The sequence below is a fragment of the Cydia pomonella genome, chromosome 28 (genome assembly GCF_033807575.1).
Source record: "Cydia pomonella isolate Wapato2018A chromosome 28, ilCydPomo1, whole genome shotgun sequence".
Classification (NCBI taxonomy): Eukaryota; Metazoa; Arthropoda; class Insecta; order Lepidoptera; family Tortricidae; genus Cydia; species Cydia pomonella.
Genome location: NC_084730.1, coordinates 4,034,572 through 4,056,843, shown reverse-complemented (window position 1 = coordinate 4,056,843; position 22,272 = coordinate 4,034,572). Strand labels below are relative to the sequence as shown.

General features: G+C 34.1%; 1 protein-coding gene and 1 pseudogene across 4 annotated transcripts in view; one reads left to right on the top strand and one right to left on the bottom strand.

The window, feature by feature from the left end:
• LOC133532942 (synaptotagmin-7-like) overlaps positions 1–5,473 on the top strand; it is a 940,830-nt gene extending 935,357 nt beyond the window's left edge. For all 4 annotated transcript variants that reach the window (XM_061871817.1, XM_061871819.1, XM_061871818.1 and 1 more), the window contains 2 exons: positions 2,748–2,960; positions 3,340–5,473. In XM_061871817.1, the coding sequence (XP_061727801.1) occupies positions 2,748–2,960; positions 3,340–3,440 (314 nt within the window). In that variant the 3' untranslated portion in view covers positions 3,441–5,473. The remainder of the gene's footprint in view (positions 1–2,747; positions 2,961–3,339) is intronic.
• A 7,444-nt stretch (positions 5,474–12,917) lies between these two features.
• Positions 12,918–16,283, bottom strand: LOC133532870 (uncharacterized; annotated as a pseudogene).
• Positions 16,284–22,272: the final 5,989 nt, after the last annotated feature.

The window sequence follows — 22,272 nt, the reverse complement described above, 5'->3', positions numbered from 1 at the left end:
TAAGTCCCGAAAAACTCATTGGTACGAGCCGGGGCTTGAACCCGTGACCTTCGGATTGCAAGTCGCACGCTTTGACCGTTGGTCTACCAGCGCTTTTCTTACCATATTTCTTACAGAGCGTATTTCTTGGTGAGAAATCTACTAATTCTTTCACTATAAGAATTTGACGATATGTCAGGAACAAATAACCGTGCTCATCACACATATACATTATACATGCCCTTACCAGGATTTGAACCCATTGGCCTCATAGGCAGGTCGTCAACTATGTATGCGTCGCGAACTAGTACACTGGGGACGCCATAAGCATTCAGAAAAATTCAACCTATGCCGTCGTGACCCCGGTGACCGAATGGTTCAGGCACCTGCCGCGATAGCAGAAGACGCTGGTTTGATTCCAGCCTGGGGCACTGGAGGCCTTGGTAGCTTTTTCTTAGTATATAACATTTATTTCAATTTATAGTCTCCGACTATAATAATGGCGAGTGTATCTTACGAAGAAGCCTGTTTAAATCAACCCTCGAAGTTTATCTACTTACTCTGTTAGTTTACACAGCTGTTTATATTTATATACTAAGATCAGTCCCTTAATAAATGGTTATTACTCGGATCTCCTCCAAATGAAGCTTCCAGCTAATTAGAAGACGCCATCTTGATTTATGATGCCTTGAAAATAAATGAAGTCCAGTGTTGTTATTCCAGACGTTTGCAAACGAGGTTTAAATTTTACTTAGAGAACAACAAGGGGTAAAAAGGGGTAAGAAGATTTTGAGTATGTTTTACGAAAATTACTAATTATTTGATTGTTTATTTTTTTTGTCACCTAGAAACCGTTATAGTTTCGTCATATCCGTCTGTCCGTCCGTCATCGGCTTCGCTCCGTGATCGTTAGTACTAGAAAGCTACAATTTGATATAGATACATATCATGATCATGCATGGCAACAGTTTTTTTTTTCCCAGTAGTGTGGGGTATCGTTGGTCTTTTAAAACGAATATGGGTCTCCAACAACGATTTTTTGGTAAAGTTTATATTTTAGGAAATAATCAATCCGAAAGAAAAAAAATTGTCCCCTCAAGGTGAGTTAAAACAACGCTAATTTTGTGGTATGTATAATCGTCTTGAGGCAAGGCCGCATATTTAGGCGCATGGCACACTGCATCTGATTCGTAAGTCGCTCCGACGTGTGAACGAGATGTCGCTTTAATACGCGCATAGCGTTGTTTCGCACACACATCGGGGCGACGTGCGAATTGGATGCTGTGTCCCATGCGCTTTAGGGACCAGCGGACGGTGGGACAAGGCTAAACATCGTTTATTTGCTCGTTAACGGTTCTAGATGTCACAAAATTGACGTTGTTTCAATATATCTCTGTTTTAACTCACCTCGGTCTCCCCTAGTACATCACGTGATGAGAGTCATCCTAGTCGCCGCCACACAACCACACAATTTTTTTAAACGGTTCCTATTGATCCAAATTCCTCTTTTCATTGAAATATATTTCAATTCAGAGCTATCATTGTTTGAAATTAATTGACGACGGATTTTGTTGAAATATGTATTCTCAGTGAATAATTGAGTAAATTTGTCTGGAAAAAGTTGGGATAATGCTTCTTCGGCGCCGTCTGCGTTGAATGATGACATTAATGACACCCCTTTTTAGGGTTCCGAAGGACCTTCCATTTTTCATTTTTTTGTTGTCTGGCTCCTGATTGTTAGGTTAAAGGGGAATATTGGCACTGCCTAAATCTAGGCTATTTAAAAATCGCTTGAGTGTATTATTTAATGATTAATGATCATCATCTTCCTCGCGTTGTGCCGGAATTTTGCTACGGCTCATGGGAGCCTGGAGTCCGTTTGGCAACTAATCCCCAAAATTAGCGAAGGCACTAGTTTTTAAGCGACTGCCATCTGACCTTCTAACCCAAAGGGTAAACTAGGCCTTATTGGGATTAGCCCGGATTCCTCACGATGTTTTCCTTAACAGAAAAGCGACTGGTAAATATCAAATGATATTTCGTACATAAGCGCTGGTGGCCTAGCGGTAACAGCGTGCGATTTGCAATCCGGAGGTCGCGGGTTCAAACCCCGGCTCGTACCAATTAGTTTTTCGGAACTTATCTACGAAATATCATTTGATATTTACCAGTCGCTTTTCGGTGAAGGAAAACATCGTGAGGAAACCGGACTAATCCCAACAAGGCCTAGTTGTACCCTCTGGGTTGGAAGGTCAGATGGCAGTCGCTTTCGTAAAAACTAGTGCCTACGCCAAAATCTTGGGATTAGTTGTCAAGCGGACCCCAGGCTCCCATGATCCGTGGCAAAATGCCGGGACAACGCGAGGAAGAAGAAGGAGATTTCGTACATACGTTCCGAAAAACTGATTGGTACGAGCCGGGGTTTGAACTTTGAACCCGTGACCTCCGGATTGGAAGTCGCACGCTCTTACCGCTTAGGCCACCAGAATTACTTATATTACAATAATTAGCATAAGGGAAAATAACGAAAGCCTGATGTGGACAGCTTTATTGTTTGTAATGACGACGTCTGTTGCGGATTTAAGGAGCCGACTGATTGCCAATTCGCCGGACGATATCGGCCTGTCAGTTATTCGCAAAAGCTGACAATTGCAAATACCTGACCTTTATGGTTTTACCCACCTGACAAAGCCTACGTTGCGGATTTGAATGTGTCAACCTATTAAATTATTTCATTATTTGTAACAAAATCATTTGTGAACTTTCAGATCCGTACGTGAAAGTATGGCTGCAGTTCGGAGACAAGCGCATCGAGAAACGCAAGACCGCCATCTTCAAATGCACACTCAACCCCGTCTTTAACGACGCCTTTTCGTTCAACGTCCCTTGGGAGAAGATCCGTGAATGCTCGCTCGATGTCCAGGTCATGGACTTCGATAATATTGGGAGGAATGAGCTCATTGGACGGATACTTTTGGCCGGTATGTTGAATATCTTATTTATCATCGTCTAAATCTTCAAATGATACTTTTGGCCGGTCAGTTCAATATTATTCTTCTTTATCATCTCGTACAAAAATACGTACCCTTTTTAAGTACCACACCGACCAGTAGAAATCTAGTGGCGCTCCCTTCTTTAATAATGCCTGTTGAATCTAGAAATTTCCATATACTTTGCGCTGTAATGTGGTCTCCTAAGGTTGCAATACGTACCGCCCTAAATAGTTACTCGTTTTGACATTTGTGGTCCACAGAAACAGCAGATGTGAACTGCTGTCTCCTCTGGCTCCTGGCAGTTTCGCTCCTCAAATTTTACTCTGTTACTCCAGCTTCCTTTGTTCATTAAATGTATTTCTTACAGGGAAAAACGGTTCCGGCGCCACAGAAACCAAGCACTGGCAGGACATGATCACCAAACCTCGGCAGACCATCGTGCAGTGGCACCGCCTGAAGCCGGAATAAGTTGTTAAAGTAACAGTCGTCGGCAGGACTCCTGAACTACTGCAATACACGCGTATTTAGCTTTAGTCTTGAAACTTGCGGGATGAAGGCTTTATGACATTTGAGTGTAAAGCTATTCAAATCATTAAGCATATGTCTTAAATATACTGATGTAAATCGTCTGATGAAAGCTACCATGTCTCGGGCCGTATAACTCATTGTGATCTTGAATCTAATTTAGTCTGATGACTGAATGAAAGCGACTACGAACCGTGAGTCTCGGCGCGTAGAAGTTTTGAATCGACTGCCTGAAAGCCGCTATCTACGAGTATGTGACTGTTATTTTCAAATAACTTATTGAGTCTTGAACCTACATCTGATGACTTACTACTCTGAGTTTTTGTGTCTTAAATCTATTTTAGTCTGATAACAGTGATAGACTTGATTAGGTACTCCATGAAAGCTACGTTTATCTAACTCTTATTGCTAAACCACAATTCATTGAATCTTAATTCTGACTTCTGAGCCGTTTATTGAGTCGTAAATGTACTTTAGTATGATGAATTCATGAAGGTTATTATACCACGTTACATTAGATTCTCAACCTTACGAATAATTCTTAAAATTTAGGAAAAGATATCAGTTTTTGATATAATTGTATTCAAACCCGATAAGTCGTAGAAATCTTGCTTAGGAGAGTTACAACAGAGAACGTCAAGATAATACGCGTGTATTGAATCATTTGAATCTAAGTAAAGAGGTACGTTAAGTCATACGTAGTAAGTGTGAGTGTCAACACACAGAGCGCTTGTATTAAATGCAGTAACTTGTATTTAAAAAGTAAGTCATTCATCCTGTCATTGTTAGTTATTAATAGCTATTAATTTACAGACGAGTTAGATGTTTGAAAAGGTTATCCTTACACTTAATGTTTCAAAGAATATTAAATTAATAATACCCTAAAAAAGTTTAAGGAATCGGTTACTCTTTTTCATCTAATGCTTGAATGTTTTTAAAAATATAACTGGTGTAACATCAGAGAGGAAAAATAAGACGACTTTGCCCATAGAGTTAATGACTGTGGGGCAAAGTAAATAATATTGAAATAGGTCGTGTGTTTAGAGAAATATGATAGTATCATGATTTTTTTATAGAAATATTTATTTTAGTTCAGGGATCTTGTCGGCAATGAAAATAAAACGTCATAAGACTGAGCGGTTAAAGGTTTAACGGTAAAATCCGTTCTGAAATCTCACTTGACGCTGTGCACGACTTTTTTCTTTGATCTGTTTTCATGGGTTAGTCGCTTTGGTCTTTCTATATTTTCGGTATTCGTCACACCAATTAGAAGTTTTAATAAAAAGTACGGAATAGGACAAATACTGAAAATTTTGAAAACAAAAGCGAATGATTATGATAACAATAAAGTTTGTATCTGTCAATGCTTTTAAAAAAACTTTATTTAATTTAAATTTTATCGCACAGTACTCTTTAAAGTAACGTAGAATTAGTTTTAACTCAGCTCGAGTATTTCTTTTCATACAATATGTTTGTATGAAAATTTCATTAAGCTTAAAAGTTGAATCAATGTTAAGATTTGAATAAATTGTTAGAGGTATAAAATAATTGTTAAAATGTAGAAAATATACGGGAAATGTCGAGTTCGCATCGCACAAAGAAAAAAGTAGTTTTTATTTTATATTTGCGAAAATGAATATAATTTATATCACAATATTATTTTATTTACCCTGATCTTATTTTAACATTGCCCATAAATAGATAAATAATTAAAGGCAAGAAAAGTTTTTAAAGTTAAAAGGGCTGGCACAAATTAATTAAAAAAATTTAAAAGATTGTATTTGGATACTGCCAAATTATTACCGAGACTAGAAAAATGCAATTTTGCCATATTTTAGAATGGGCTGTTATTGTTGGGTAAAAGTAATACTATGCTAGTCGAAGAAAAAATCGTGCGTAAGACAATTTTCAGGGTATATAATTTATACCTTGTATGTATTTTGAATAAGTGAGTACTCGTTTTTCATTTGATTTTGCATTTTTATTATGATCCTGTTTCTGGATTCTTGGTTAATTATAATTTTATCTAATAGAATTATGCTTTTATAACTGAAATTCTAAATTAATTAATAGAAATGTAACAAATAGGACGAACGTGTCATGGTTGGTCAATTTTAGGTGAGTGTAAAAGTAATGTTAAATGGCAAAGTTGACAAAAATGAAAATCGAAATGGTCAATGTGAATTGATTTTTTTAAATTAAAAAATGGCGGTTATAATCTTTTATAGGTAATCCGTAGAAGTCGGATGTCCTGTTTCTATTAATTTGAATATAAAAATAATCATGAAGTTATGATAAAGAATACGTATATGTAAAAGATAAAGTTAGATTTAAAGTGCTTGTTGTTACATGTAAAGCTTATACATTCCGTAGTTCATCGGTGTTGATGGTAATGGAAAAATCATCAAAATCTCAAAATATTGTATACAATTTATATAAGGATTTATAGAGAACGTAGAATAGGTGTACCCGATTAACCTTGATGATGACAACATAGTCCTGAGGTTTATAAATATTTGAGTGTCTCTGTCTCTGCGGAGATTTTGCCTTAATATCTTTGTCAGGCACTCAGAAAAGCATTTCTATAAACATTTTGCCGCCTTCTTTTCATTTCATTTGATTCTTGGTAATTACAACATGTAACATCATTAATAAATAAATTATATATCATTATATTTATAGCAAAAATCTATAGTATATTGTATACTATCTTGTCTCAATAAACTTTGTTTTGTACATAACCATTATAATCAATTCAACTTTGGCAATGATGTGTCATTAATTTTATATAGTGTTTTTCTCTGTAGGTATTTATATACTATATGTGATATATCACACCATTCACAACATATTGTATACTATCTTAATAAAGACGATCAGAAGTCACTGGTATATCTCATAGAGTTAATGTTGCAACTGTTTTTTATGCTTTATACATATAAGTGACGATGCTTTAAAAAAAATATGCGTAATTAGTGATTTAAAGGGGTGTAACGCGACATAATTTTATTAGTTTTACCTTACCCGACGTTTCAAGGTACATATATATACAAAACGCGAGAGTTTAATTGTTATATATTAAGCACTTATATGCAAAAATAAAATTATAAAACTCAGGATTTTGTGCCATAATTTGTAGTTTGTTGTCATAGATATAGTCAGTTGAATGTTTATACATACCTAAATTAGTTGCATTCAAAAACAGTATGTTAGACTATTTTTTTATTAAGTCCTACTGAGCTTTTAAATCCGATTTTAGAACCTAAAGCCAATCAGAATAGGATAAAGTTAGTAGAATGTCTGTTAAGGTAAATAATAAATAGTCTAGAATTAAAAATTGATTCCATCTATACTTGACGCATTGAAGGATTTCATCAAGCAATTTTACGTAATTTTTTAGTCGTTTTGTAGGTTATAAAGTGTCGTTTTTTATTGTTTTTATTGTGTGTTGCATCAGTCAACTGGTTGGGACTAGTTAACGCTTATTTGGTACGCATTGCATGTCGCAAAGAAATCGAGTATTTGTGAAATCTATTTACTTAGGACTAGCTTTGAAAACAGTTGAAAATTATTTCTTGTTCTCTTTGACAAAAAGGAAAGCTTACTTAAAGTCAGGCCTTGTATTCTGGTTTTCTTTGAAATCTTAAGTTATATATAATAAATACTAAAGTACTGCGCAAAAAAACTGAAGAATAAATTTAAAATTGATACAATATATATAGACGGTATTTTTTTGCGTTAAAGTTTAAAGAATAATTATTGGGTCTTCTATAAATGTTTTTTTTTCTCGGAGAGCAATTTAAAAAAAAACATACCTACTCAAAGTGGGTGGAAATAGTGACATTAAAGAGAACGTTCAGTAAAAACCTGTACATAAGAATAAGAATAAAACGTTTAAGCGATCTTAAACGTTTCGAATCGGATTCAGATTTATAAAAATCTAATTAGCTAAGAACTATATATTTTTTACCGTCGTATTTTCGCGTAGGTGTTTCGCATAACCTCTCTTGGAAGGCTTTTTAATTATTTTTGCTATGTATTTATAGTGTTAATTTAGTGTGCTGCTGAATGCTTAGCTAGTGATCATCATTTTATTTCGGCATATCCAGAAGGGCGTATTTAAGCGTTTACCAACAAAAATAATCGTAAAATATTGACGATTATCAAAAAACTTAAACCTTTGCCTGTATTATTTTTAATAACTTTATATTTTCTAAGTTAAACATAAAAAAGCGATATTGTCGTATCATTTTTAGAGTGCTTTAATTGGTGTTAAATCCTATGTAATTTTTTATAACGGGCAAAAAATTGGTTTCAAAGTTAATTCAATAATAATTGGCAAAATTGAGGAAAAACGTAAATATGTTTTATTTCTTTCCATAAAGTTCTGTTAAATTAAAATAGACGTCAATGTTTTTTGAATGAATGCGTTAAATATTGAAAACGCTTAAATTTAACCCGATATCACATAAGGGCGTAAAGAGTTAAAAATATTGTAAGTATTAAAGAAAGGTCAAAATGAGAGGAATTATTCTATAAATGTACATAAAATAGAAAAACAAACGACGCCGTGGAAGGCTCATTACAATGTTTTCATAGCTAGGTGTAACATTTTAAAAGAAATATTTTTATCTTCCGATCATACTACCTCTTTATTTTAACTGAAATATATAATCAACAGGTTTTAAAGAAACTTTTATAGCAAATGGCATTAGAAAAATAGAGCTCAGAGAAACGGTTCGGGAAAAAAATACCGGAGAAAAAAAACGCTATCTTCACAAAGGTTAAGGATAAAGTCACAGATACGGTTATATTGAAAGCAAATTTGGATCATATTCAAAATCATTTTGATACGCCTATTTTTCTAATATCATAATTGTTGCTTTTTATGAAAAAGGACAATCACATAAAAACGCTTTTCTAGTACAACGTTTAGGACATATCAATAAATTAATTTCTGATAAACATTTCAAATAAACATATTTTCTGGAAATGTTGTTTTAAACTAAGAAAAGAATATAAATATTTTTGCGCACTATATAAAAATAAATTTATTTTAAAACTTTTTTTAATGCATTCGGTGTTGCTTATTTGTCATTTACTAGCTCACTGAATATTCGATCGTGTTTGGTGATTTACTGTTGTTACGATTACACAATTCATCGACCAATGTAATCAGAAATGTAATCGTTATGTCACCGGTCGCGCCTCTGCCGGACGATGTTGCTAATAAAAACCTTTACAGTACATATGGGGCTACTTTATAGCACTAGTGCGAGAAGTAGCATATTACGTTACTGTGTCGAACATTTAAAGGGCCATATGTACTGTAAAACGTTGTACGATACATGTGCGAATAGGTAATTCGCAACTCGTGTCGATTTAAAACACTCCCTTCGGTCGTGTTTTAATTTATCGCCACTCGTTTCGAATTTCCTATTTTTCGCACTTGTATCGTAATGTACTATAATGTGTTTGAATCTGAATGCACTTAGGCTTTTATTTAGACGATCGCCATTTTGGAGCTTGACTAATGTCATATTTACGAGTTCTTATAATTAATACAATTCCATTTAATGCCCTAAAAAAATATAAAAAAATACTAATTATGATCGATATTTGTCAAAATACGTATTTGCCAAAATACCTTTAAAAGAACAATAACGGTTAATAGTTGAATTGTTTTTATCTGTATTTATTTACAAACAAATTGTACATCATTTTATTTCAAAGCCATAAATCGTAAATTCGAATTGGTTTGACCTTATATGAATGATAATTTCGCATATATTTGTCTCTTTTAAAATCATTTTTAGGGTTCCGTAGCCATATGGCATAAAACGGAACCCTTATTGTTTCGCCATGTCCGTCTGTCTGTCTGTCTGTCTGTCTGTCTGTCTGTCTGTCTGTCTGTCTGTCTGTCTGTCCGAGGCTTTGCTCCGTGGTCGTTAGTGCTAGAAAGCTGAAATTTGGCATGGATATATAAATCAATAAAGCCGACAAAGTCGTACAATAAAAACTAAAAATTTAATTTTTTTATAGGGTACCTCCCCTACACGTAAAGTGGGGGTGAATTTTTTTTTTTCTGCTTCAACCCTAGAGTGTGGGGTATCGTTGGAAAGGTCTTTCAAAACTAATAGGGGTTTTCAAGAAACATTTTTTGATGAAGTGGATATATTCGGAGATAATCGCTCCGAAAGAAAAAAAAAATTTGTCCCCCCCCTCTAACTTTGAACCCATAGGCCCAAAAAATATGAAAAAAATCGTGGAAGTAGAGCTTAAGAAATACAATTAAATGAAAACTATAGAGGACATGATCAGTTTTATGCTGTTTTTGAGTTATCGCAAAATGTTTCCCTTCATAGTTAAATAAGGACTTACTTTAATTATGTACTGATTATGAAAATTTGCCTATTGTTTTAACTCGGGTGAAAGGTACCACTTTATTACACTTTAAGCTCCAGTTTAGCTTATTGTGACGGAAGAGTTAACTACGGAAACCCTACACTGAGCGTGGCCCGACATGCTCTTGGCCGGTTTTTTTTTAAATTAATTAATGTGAGATTATCGTCTAATGGGCAAACACGCATTGTTAAAGTAAATCAAATAAATTCGGCTCAAACTGTGGTTATAATCGCAGTCGATGTCTATTCTGTGCATATATTATAATATTAAATGCTTATTATTAGGACAATTGTGATTTTAACAATATAGTTGATTAATTTACTCGTATATTAAATAAAAATAAAACTTTTTTTAACATCTGTAATCTACATTGTAATATTAAGAAAATCAGTGTTTAGCTATAGAGAGTTAATTAACATGTTTATAGATTGTTACGTTTATAAAATGATATGTATATCTTTATTTATCCGCATAACAATGAATATCGGTTTAACTAACAATACCACGTATATTCAAAACAATATCGCCTTGTAAACATAAAATTAAAATTGTATAAAAATGTACAACTTTGCCCGTTGGGAATTTTAGATTTTACTATTAATTTTTGTGTACTCTTAAATATGTTAACTCTTTCATATTCAGAGAAATATTTCTTAAAGAAATAATCATTAAAAATGTTAGGGCAAAGTTATCTCAGGACAAGCTGGGCATATTTAAATAAATTAATCAGTGACGCGATATTACAAATATTGTGGTAATGTAATTAACGATACATAACGTCTTCGATGGTAATTTTTTAAAATTTTAAATTGTCACGAATTTTCTTAGTTTAAATTTTAATTAGATGTATGGTATACACCCATTAACAAGTGTTGACAATCGTTAGGTATTTATTGAGATTATTCAAATATAAAATATTGAGTTAATAGTGTTTCTTTTTCTCTTCCTCCTCACATTGACTCTACCTAATCATTACTTTATGTTACATTTAGGTTAATCTACTCCGAATCAGGAGCTCCTTCGATACTTAGAGAAGAAAAAAAAAAGATTCTTAATTTCTATACATTTTGTGTTCCTTCTATTCCGTTAGCATCATACAAAGTCTGCAAAATGGATGACGGAATGGAAATAAAAAACCTAGGACATTTTTCTCCTATTAGGATGGAAAAAGCTCGAAAAATTACCAAATTAAAAAAAATTGCCCACGTACATTCGCCATAGTATGGCATGTTTATATTCTTCTTCAATCATTTTAACACTTGGATGTTACAACTCGTTTTAATAAGTTGAACGAAAAGTTACAAAAAATTGTTTGTATGTGTGTTCGCTTGATCGCGATCAGATAGCGTCTTTATGACGAGTGGCGGGACGCATCCTATGCGAAACACGGTGTCTGAACAGCATGCAAATATTATGTTTACTTACATGCACGAGTAGTCAATGTTTATGTTCACATTACCCTGAATATCGCCGATTAAACTGCAAAACTTCCTTCTTTTACTTCCTTAAATGTCATGTTAAGAAACTTGTTCCTCGATAATATCGGTTGCACTTGCAATAAACCTGTTTATGATGACATTACTGCATGTTTTAAGCTTTTCAACAGCAACGCCTTTTACGTGATCACAAAGGGTTTTGAGGCTTTTACTGATAAGTCGTATTGAATTGACTGCATTATTCTTTTTTTTTTTATAGGACATTATTACACAAATTGACTAAGTCCCACAGTAAGCTCAATAAGGCTTGTGTTGAGGGTACTTAGACAACGATATATATAATATATAAATATTTATAAATACTTAAATACATAGAAAACACCCATGACTCAGGAACAAATATCCATGCTCATCACACAAATACATGCCCTTACCAGGATTCGAACCCGGGACCATCAGCTTCGTAGGCAGGGTCACTACCCACTAGGCCAAACCGGTCGTCAAAATTGAATCGTATTGAGAGATCTGAGGGAGACCGAGATTGACGCAGCAACAGCGCAGGATAGACAAAAATGGAAAAGACAGACAAGGAGAGCTAAATATTAAATATTGACCCCAGATGATGGGAAAAAGTTTAGGAGAAGAAGAAGAGAGAGTTGACTGCATTGCTGCCGAAAATGCCAAGATTTCGGGCGGTGACATCGGTTTTGACATTTGGGTCATACACATCTTTTAGCAAACCCGTCCGCGTCTTTCCTGTAGACATCGAAAAGTTAAGGGAACCTAAAGTAAATTTTTACGCGGCAAGCGAGATAATTTTTTCAGTACCTGAGACTCAAATAAAAAACGGTGGATTGGTGGATAAATGGATTGTACTGTCCACAGAAGTGACCTTTTTCTAAAATGTGTGTTAATCTATTTGCGGTGGAGATGGCAGTAAAGTCGCTCATCAATACTGCAACAGTCATGCTGCCGAATGCATTACTGCAGAAAATGTCAAATTTAATATGAAGTTCTTGATAAAAATGACTTTTTTAACATTTCTCTGCTACTCCTACTGAACGTTCCATAAGACCGTTCGGTCATCTCCGCCCTCACCTCTATCCCCTCACCTCTGTAGTATTGTTTCTCTAAGGTTGGGTGAGATTCACTTTGATTAGTATTCCCTATTTTTTTTTAATTCATCACCATCAGGGGAGAAACTAGTGTTTATCTACAGTAGAACTGAAGCTTTAGCCTTTCCAAATTTTATGCAAATCGGTTTAGGAGTTAGCAAAAAAAATGTGACAGACAGAGTTACTTTTGCATTTTTATGTTATTGCCCGCGGATATTCGTCACATGGATTCTATTTACGCTTGATAGAAATGAGAGAAACCATGTCACTATTAGGTGTTTATGGGTAAGGGCACTATCACACTAGCGATTTACGAGCAAGTTGAAAGCGAGGCGAGCGCGTAGAGTTCGCTGCGGGTGCGCAACGATATCGCCGCGAGCGCTCGCAGCGAACTCGCTGGGTCTTTCAACTCGCTCACAAATCGCTAGTGCGATAGTGCCCTAAATCAAAATAAAACTCAAACATTTAGAAATTTTGTATTTTTTATTGAATAACTTTTTTTTGTCAATATCACAAACTTATTCAGGTATTCAAATAAAAAAACTTCTAAAAAGTCCACAATAAAAAAATCTCGTGCTGATAGACGATAAAAAAATTGGGTACGTTGAACAATTCGTTAAACTTATCATGATTTATACAGAAAAGGCAGGAAATAGGAAGTAGATTTCGTCCATTGTCCCTTTTATTGCTCAACAAATTTCAATGAACAGTTTGTTCATGATTCATCATACATTGAGTCAAATTTAACAATGGGCCACAATTGAGTTATTTTATTTGGCAATACATTATTAAAACACGTTTTCCAATTTTTGAGGTTTAGCGTTTTGACTCAGCCGTATAAAAACATACAATTACAAATTTGGTATAGAATTTTGAGACCAATTTTTCGCTATGCGATTAGGAATACTCTTGTTCAAAATGAAAGTGAAATCTTATTTAAAAATCGTCACGTTTCTAAAAGTGGGCAAAGTCACCCATGAATATGCTAATCAGCAGAATTAAAATATCACTTCCATTTTAACGCACTACTATTAATTTTTTAGAAACCAAAGATAACATTACCATTATAAGTTACAACGACCAGCGTCGTAATTTTTTTGGAGTGAAATTTAAGCAACACGCCATATTACGTACACCTATATTGGTGATCACGTACGTGTCGTGGTGGATATGTTTCTGATTCCCTTTTAAGTTTAGCTGCCCTAATTTTTTATCTAACAGCATTAACGCCGCTTTAATGTTTTCATTAGACTTATGCAGCCTTTATACAGCTTAAAAATAAGTTATAACGACTGTACAAAACTTTTATTGGTAATCCTTCGATCCGGATTTTATAATAGTTGGTCCTTCTAACCGGACACATGGATTTACAGCTAGGAAATCCTCCTGGTACTCAGTTTGTATGGCGTAAACTGAGAATTCCCGGTTTAGGTACTGTATTTGTATAGAAAACCAGTACCGGGAGCACTCCCTATTACAGCTTTTGTATGATTATTAACTGAAATATACATTATATACGTAAGAAAAAGTGACCAAGGCTTCCAGTGCCCAAGCTGGGAATGCAGCATCCTCTTCATTCGTGGCGGATGCAAGCTCTCTGCTGCCTGGATAATGGCGGCTTGGGTCGAATTTTCCCAAGTATATGTAATCTCTTAAAGGCGCCCTTTGGCATTTTTTTATTATATTCTGACCGGCGATTGACCCTTGTCACACCTGATGGAAAGTGAAGACAGAGCCTAAGATGGAGCTCACCAGTTTAGTAGGTAAGTTATTTTTGATGATGATTATGTTGTTGAATGTTCGATGTAACTTATATTTGTGGTTTCTTATTTAAGCTTTAGGTTTCTCCTCCTCCTTTTTCTCCTTCTCCTCCTCCGGAGCGGGGGTGGGGAGCTCGGGGTACTCCAGCTTGGCGCCCTCTTCGCAAGTGAAGATGGGACAGCAGCCGGGGAAGGGGGCGGTCTTGTTGGTCTTGTCTGAAAATATCAAAGAAGGGATTAGTTAGTAAAATTGTTATATAAATATTTTTGACAAAAAAACATTTTTAATACAATCTCTTATCGTTGACTGTACCTTTCTTTCAACGGGCAACTAATTCATCCAGACAATTTTGATAAACCTAAATACAATTAGGTTGCGTTGTTTATCACAGAGTTCCTATGGCCATCTCCTGTGTGCATAATCAGATCAGCTCGATGGAACCATAACACTGCATTGTCACCTAACTTACATAATGTACGAAGTTTCAGCTCAATTGAATCATGGGAAGTGGGTCTAATTTAGCTTGCAAGATTTGACCTGAACAAATATATTACAAACAAACTAACATTGCAAGTTATATAAACGCTTTTAAAAAGATACCTAATCTCAGCTGAGCTTTACTGTCGTAGACACCTATTTTTCAGATTATAACCTTCGATGTAAAGGAAGAAGGCAAATTATTTCAGTCCCCTATCATTTCCAAATTGACAGAGCACAGAATATCAATAGAACAGCAAATTCTGGAATGATAGCGGAAAGTCTTCCATAAGTAAACAGACAGACAGGGCTAAAGTTTGCATGAGTACACTTAGGATTAGTATAGATAGGTCCCACAATGCAAAGCTTCTGTCTGCCATGATGAACAGTAAATGGCAGTTCGCAGTCCTCGACCAGCTCCAATAGGAGTGGAGCGATATCCTAGCTAACTACACAAGATCCAGGCATTGAACCTACCTGTGTCAAGCTTGCACTTGGGGTTAGCCAACGGCAGCGGTCCGCAGTCCTCGACCAGCTCCAGCAGGCGGGGGGGTGTCCTCGCTGACGACGCAGGTGCTGCGGCCGCAGAACGGCGCCAGGTCCCATGTGTTGCCGGGCTCGACGGTCGCGCAGCGGGTTGATGCGAAGCACATTCCGGGGAAGTCTGGGGAAAAAGGAAATGTTGTTAAAGTTTTGAGACTTTAGAATAGAAATAATACTAGACCCTACTCATAGTGTTGTGTTCCTGTCAGTGGGTATTGTTGCCAGAGCTCAAAGAGGGTACAGAGTGTTAGGGTCGGCAAAGCGGATGTACACCTCTGGAGTTGAGGGGTGCATAGGCTATGGAGACTACTTACCATCAGGCGGGTCGTATGCTTGTTTGCCACCGACATAGTAAAAGAAGAAGAAGACAGAACAAAGTGAAGCAGTGTCATTTTGAACGCCGTATTAAAAATTGTTTCTTAGAAATTTGATATTAATTATAACATTGCCTCACTTTGTCATTGCAAATGCCACGCAGTGCGAATCCGACGTTAGTCCGTTAAAATATACCCAATAGAAATAATGATCACGATACTTAAGGTAAAATCATATATGAACATAAAAAGACAGGTAAAATCAAATATTAAAAGCCATCTATCTTATTATGTGACGTCAATAGGAAATGTAAAATTTAAGTTTGACCCGAAAAATTGCGTGTCTTTTATGAATATAAAATTCGACAGGTTTCCTTTCTTTAATTATTTTTACTACTTAACACCCGTTAAATCATTCATTTTATACTAAGAAAGTATTATACGTAAAAGCGTGAGCGTGAAAGTAATATACATTTATGTATTTAAATAAGTAAACAATAAGATGTCCGGTAGCACTGTAGTCGCCATAATACCGTACTAATAGGCATCTGAGGTCATAATGCCATCCCTTTCACTGTTGCCTTAACAGGCATCGGTAGAGGATTCATTACCGCTGTCGCCAGTTGGTACAGCGGATGCAGTCAACTTAATTATGGTCAACAAATACTTGTAAAATGACACTGTAGATAGAAAGCTTGGGAAAGCAGCCGTTTGGTCTACCTCAAACGCAGACATGATATACATTATATATTGTTATTCAATTACTTGGATATACGCACAGCCTAATTAACTAGGGGCCTAACCAAAATGACTATCCTTGATAGAATACACCAATCGGAACTTAAACAATGTAAGGAAATAGTAATTCATATTTTCATAGCTTTCCGACGAAGGAAAACATCGTCAGGAAACCTGCATACATCCACAAAGAAATTCAAATGTATGTGAAGTCCCCAACCCGCATTGGGTCAGCGTGGGGACTATAGCCCAAGCCCTCTTGCGCATGAGCGGACTTGCCCAGCAGTGGGACGTATATAGACTGAATTATAATTATTATCTATTTTCATAGGAATATTAACTTTTATAGTAGCACTATAGAAATCATCGCATTTCATCGCGTTTAGTCGTGATAAACTATAACATACAAAAGTAATTTATAACAAAACAATTTAAACATAGAATAAATAAATAGTTTATCGCGAAATGGTCCCACCTCAGCCTATGGTTACCCACTTTACTCAGACGGATTGCAATCACAGCTGATCAAACGCTTTACTAAGCCCATTAGTAATGTATCCAGTAAGCTACATTGAGTCCAAGGCTGGAGTCTAGACCGCAATAGTGTTGCAACGTGTGGCGTAAGTGTAACACACCGTGTCGCTAAAACATCTGCTGCCATGGAGAGGAATTTATTCCTGTATTTAATCTTATTTAGCTCGTGTTCTATGTACTTAATCATTTCCCGTAGTTAACGGAATTCAATAAAAACACGGTGTATACAAGTTTCGTCCAAGTTTTATAACAAAGTATACAAGAATTAAAAGAGAAATTCCGCAACAAATTATGTCAAAGTACCTTAACCGTTAAATGGAGTTACGAATTTGAAGCACGAAGTCATGCACCATGAAAATACCATGTATGTAATATGATCAAAATATTGCCTACAAAGTATATTTTAGGTAAGTAGGCAAAGTTGTAGATTTTTTACAGATATCAATATGCTTGATATTTCCACTTTTTTTCTTTTATACCACGTCGGTGGCAAACAAGCATACGGCTACCTGATGGTAAGCAGTCACTTTCCAAGTTTAGTAAGTTTCTAATTCAATTTAACTAGCTACCTTTAAATATGATCTTTAAGCAAGTAAAGTCAAAACTATTTTTATAAAATATAGGGCGAAGTTGTAAAAATATACCGATACTTGGTTACAATTTTTTTTCGTCGAGCTTCATTTATTTATTTTATTTATTTAACCTTTATTGCACAATACAAAAAAAGTACAAATGGCGGACTTAATGCCTTAAGGCATTCTCTACCAGTCAACCATTGGACCAAACAAAAACTTATACTAAATTGCATTGCATTTATTACTGCATTGTATATATTAACAACTTAAAAACTCATAATCATAAATATGTAAGAAATAGCAAACTATGACACAAAGTGAAAATGATTTTTTTTTAATTTACACTTAAAAGCAATCAACAAAGAAATGATATAATCTCAATTGTCAGCGCAACTATGAGAAAATGTCTTTTCTTAGATCATTGGGTCATTGGACTCGCATTGTTGATAACTAATGGAAGTTCAAGGGAAATAGCTTTAAAAATTGGCTAATTCGACACTAGTTCAAACATTGACACATGTATAAAAGTCTTCAAATATCTTTAAAAAAAAAATATTTAAAAGCCAATAGCCAATTTATATGACTTTTACATAATAATATGTTTTTTTTATTGAACTAAATAATTGAATGATTCAGGTTTTTGAGTAAATTATGATACTCAATAATTGTCAATGGAAAAAACTACTTACCATTAATTTAGAAATCTCATTTACACTTAAAAAATTATGCATGTTAACGTAAATTGTCGCAGTCTGCTAAAAATGGTATTAGGTGTTTAATTTCGTAACATTATCGAATAATTTCTATTTCCTTTTCCGGTGGACACAGATTATGTAACGGCGAAGTCAAACAGTAGTTACGGTGAATAAAAGCGAGAGTGAAATCGTATTGCACGCCGCAGAATAGATACACACAGAAGTTTCACTTTTTAGCTAGACTATATAATTCCAAGAAATAAAAATTGGCTGTTTCATACATTTCGGCTGATTTCTAATGAACAGCCAAAATTTTTGTCGCAATTTCGGCATTGGTCCCATAGTAAAAGTTGTTCCGTATTACTTATACAATCACTACGCAGAGTATGGCTGGTAAAAAATATTAAAAATATTCCAATATGGGGCAAAGTTAAAAACTCATACATTTATATTACCTATTGACATTGTTGAACCCATATAACAAAACGATAAAAGAAATTTTTTTCATAATTGATTCGTTGAGCCTATTAAATTGATTTACTGAATGCTTTCAATGGATTAAATTCTAATTGCTACTATTTAATTTTAGTCAACAACCGTGTGGTATTACTGCTTTTGACGCTTTTTGTTGGCATCTATTGTTTTCCCGTCATGCTTCTTTTATTGAGGTGTACATTAAAAAACATTCAACCTATCTAATTGAAAATTAATGAATTTCTACTAGTTAATTGTCTACTAAACATGTCGTTAAGTTAAATTATAACTGTGTTCTGTGACGATCTATTCTCCGGGTGAAAGTAGCCACTCCCGCGCCTGTCTAGATCTGCGCCTGCGCGAACTGGGCCGATAGCCCGCCATTTTGAATTTTGCAATGTTTGCGTAACATACCCCTTTCAATAGGTTAGATCTATGATAGTGAATATTGTGAATATCAAATCCCAATCTCAAAGTGAGGTAGGATTACACACCAGCTCGTATAAGCTTTCTTTGTTCTTCAAAAACTGACGAGAAAATTGCATTTTATCCACGAGAGTAGCAAAGTTTGATACAAATTTTGGGTTGTTTCCTCATGTTGGTTGGTAGAATTGACTTTTTAGTGATGATTTTGAATGATAATTATTGTTTATTAAAAGTATTGATAACAGGTTATAAAACAAGATATAAATAAGTATCCAACCAATTACAGGCAAACACGGCATGAATGTAACAGGAATTATATATTGTAATTTTAAAAGGTCCATCCATAGGTCAAAGAAATCCATATTACGTGTTTTTAAAATAAAATAATTATCAGGATTCTTACCTACACACTTTGACCATCTGAGCTTAACAATCGTTATTGCAATAAAAGTAATGTTTACTTTCATTATGTACAGATAGTTAACTAATGAATCAATAGTTCATATTCAACCGAATGATATTTAAATAATATATCCTACTAGAAATAATAATAGATGTTAAAAAAGTAATGTAATAATCAGAAGTTTATTGTTTAAATGCGCAAAAATATATTGCTTAATATTAAATTTTAAAATTTATTATTTATTATTTCATAGATTCGATATTTGTAATTGTTTTTTTTTTTTTTTTAATTTATTGTTTGTAAAAATGGACATGTAAAAGTGCCCCTGTGGCCTATTTGCTGAATAAATGTTTGATATTGATATTGATATTGATATTTTATCTCACAATTACTGTCCAATTCTCTGCCGGAATTGCCCTTTTCCTTAAATGGTTATATTGTGGGCAGTAGCTAATAAAACTTTAGATGACCTTATGTAACTCTGTTGTAGTGAGCTAAATTAATAATGCATATAGAGTGCCGTTCTAGAAGCTTCCAAGGTCTGTACATTCACTTCGGCTAAATGTTAATAATGACGGTGAGTTTTAGCACCTAACTGGCGATAAACAAGTTAATGTTTAGATGTTAAACACTGATGTTTTTAAGATAAGTTATATATTTAGAATTAACTTGTTTAATAACAGTGAATATTAACGCTAATTCCTCACAATATAATATTTTTCTTTCACTTAGTTGTGGTAGTATAAATAAATACAGGAGGGCAAAGATACATGAAATTCTCGTTAAGTATGTATTTAATATTCTATTCCTTAGATTTTGCGATGCTGAAAGTGATTTAAGACGATACTTTTTATTAAACATTAGCAACAAACATGTAATACTCAAGAAAAAGCGTTTTTTATTAGTTAATTCTTAATAAGCGTTAATTATTAAGACTAGGCAAAACTAGAGCAGCTAGTTTGACAAGGTATTCTAATTTTCAATGCAGACCCGTCACAGCGACACAGACCTTATTTAGATGTGTGTTATAAATCAACTTAATTAATTCAGTGCATAATAACACGTTCCATTAGCATTGTTGTACGGAACACTAACTGGTTCATTTAAAATGCAGTGATTCTAGATAATCAATATTTGTAATTATGCCAAAAGCGGATTATCTAGTTTAAACATAACATCCAGTTCAATGCTTAGTCATTCGTCACATATTTTTGTTGTTGAAAACATTGCCCGTTATCAGTGGGCATAATTGACTTTAAATTGTAACTTTGCACCGCACCATATTTGTATTTTTCAACCGTGTGTATTTGAATCGGTAAAGAAAAATAATGTCTTAGTAAGAATTACGATAATTTTAGTACCTATCATATATAGAAGAATCATTTTGACTTAGGTGCCGTCCCACCCAATATTTACCATAACCATGATTATAATATTATAATATCATTTATTGCACCATTGTAAAAACTTGTTACAAAAAATTCAAGGTAAGTATCACATGGACCCCAGAAGATTAATTACACATTAGTACACAGTCCATCAGAATATTAACTTTAGCTTTGTTCCTTTATTGGCACTTTTTGTAATAATAAACTGCTATTTCCTAAATGATAAGGATTCCAATTAATATAAATAAAATGATTTTATCTTAACTTCAAATTACATGTCAGCTGTTTTTAAATACGTTTTTGTCCTGAACTTGACATTGACTCTATTATTTTGTATACTTCTTAGCTATCGAATAAATGGCATTCAACCAACATCTAACCGCAACTAATAAAGTGTGAAATTAGTTCATTTCCTGGTGTCCTTAAGAATATAAAAGTGACCATTATACAGCGACAAGATTATTAGTATGAGTCAGAATAAACTTTAAATTGTATGTATTATACGATACAATTCCTATTTATCTATTTGCAAATTACTGGTGACAAGTCTAAATACATGGCGTTATTTTATTGTCTATTATCAAAAAGACACTAAAGTAACTTACTCGTACGTGTTTTTGTGTAAGAAAACGTACTAAAATGCAATAAATAAATAAATAATTGCTTAGGCCTGGCCAATACATGATTACCATTTTGGCTCATAGCAGCTTTCTTGTTCGAGGCATATGTAATTCAGCAAGTCAATTCTACCAACATAGATCTTGCTAAATTTAGATATTAAGTTTTATATTATTATACTTGAATGGTTGTTTGCACAATTTAGCATGTCCGCATTTCTACTTGAATGGTAAGCAGAGGGTATCAATAGTTTTGCACGAGTAAGCTACAGACAACGTTTACGTATATTGTTAAAGATAAAGATTTTTTATTTACGAGAAATCTAAAATACATAGGTCTCTGTTACAATAAACTAAAATAAAATTTATGTTCAAATAGTAAAATTCATAATTAGTAAACAATAAAATTAACTGATATTCAATACAATTTTCAACTAATTCTGCAATTTATATTCTGAGTATTCTTTCCCGCTATAAAAATAGTGCTCTAACAGAAAACTAGTTTTTTTTGTAAGTTGTTCATAAGAAAAATGTATATAAATAATTTATTAAAACAAAAACTAGTCCAATTGACCCAATTTTTATGCAAAAACTCCGTTAGGATAGACGATATATTCGAAACGTAATCTACAATAAAATTAAAATACATATTTTATTTTATTTCGCACACAAAATACGTAGTTACGCGAAAACGTTCCAACCCACAGTGACCCCATTTTGAGATAAACGCAATTTTGTGTTTTAGCGGTACACTTTTTCCCTGTAATTATTTCAGGCAAATACTATTGGTTTTACTGTGGAATGCCAAACTGGTTATTGAATGATATGCATATTTTTTGTAAATACATAATACAAGGGGCAGATAAATAGGTAA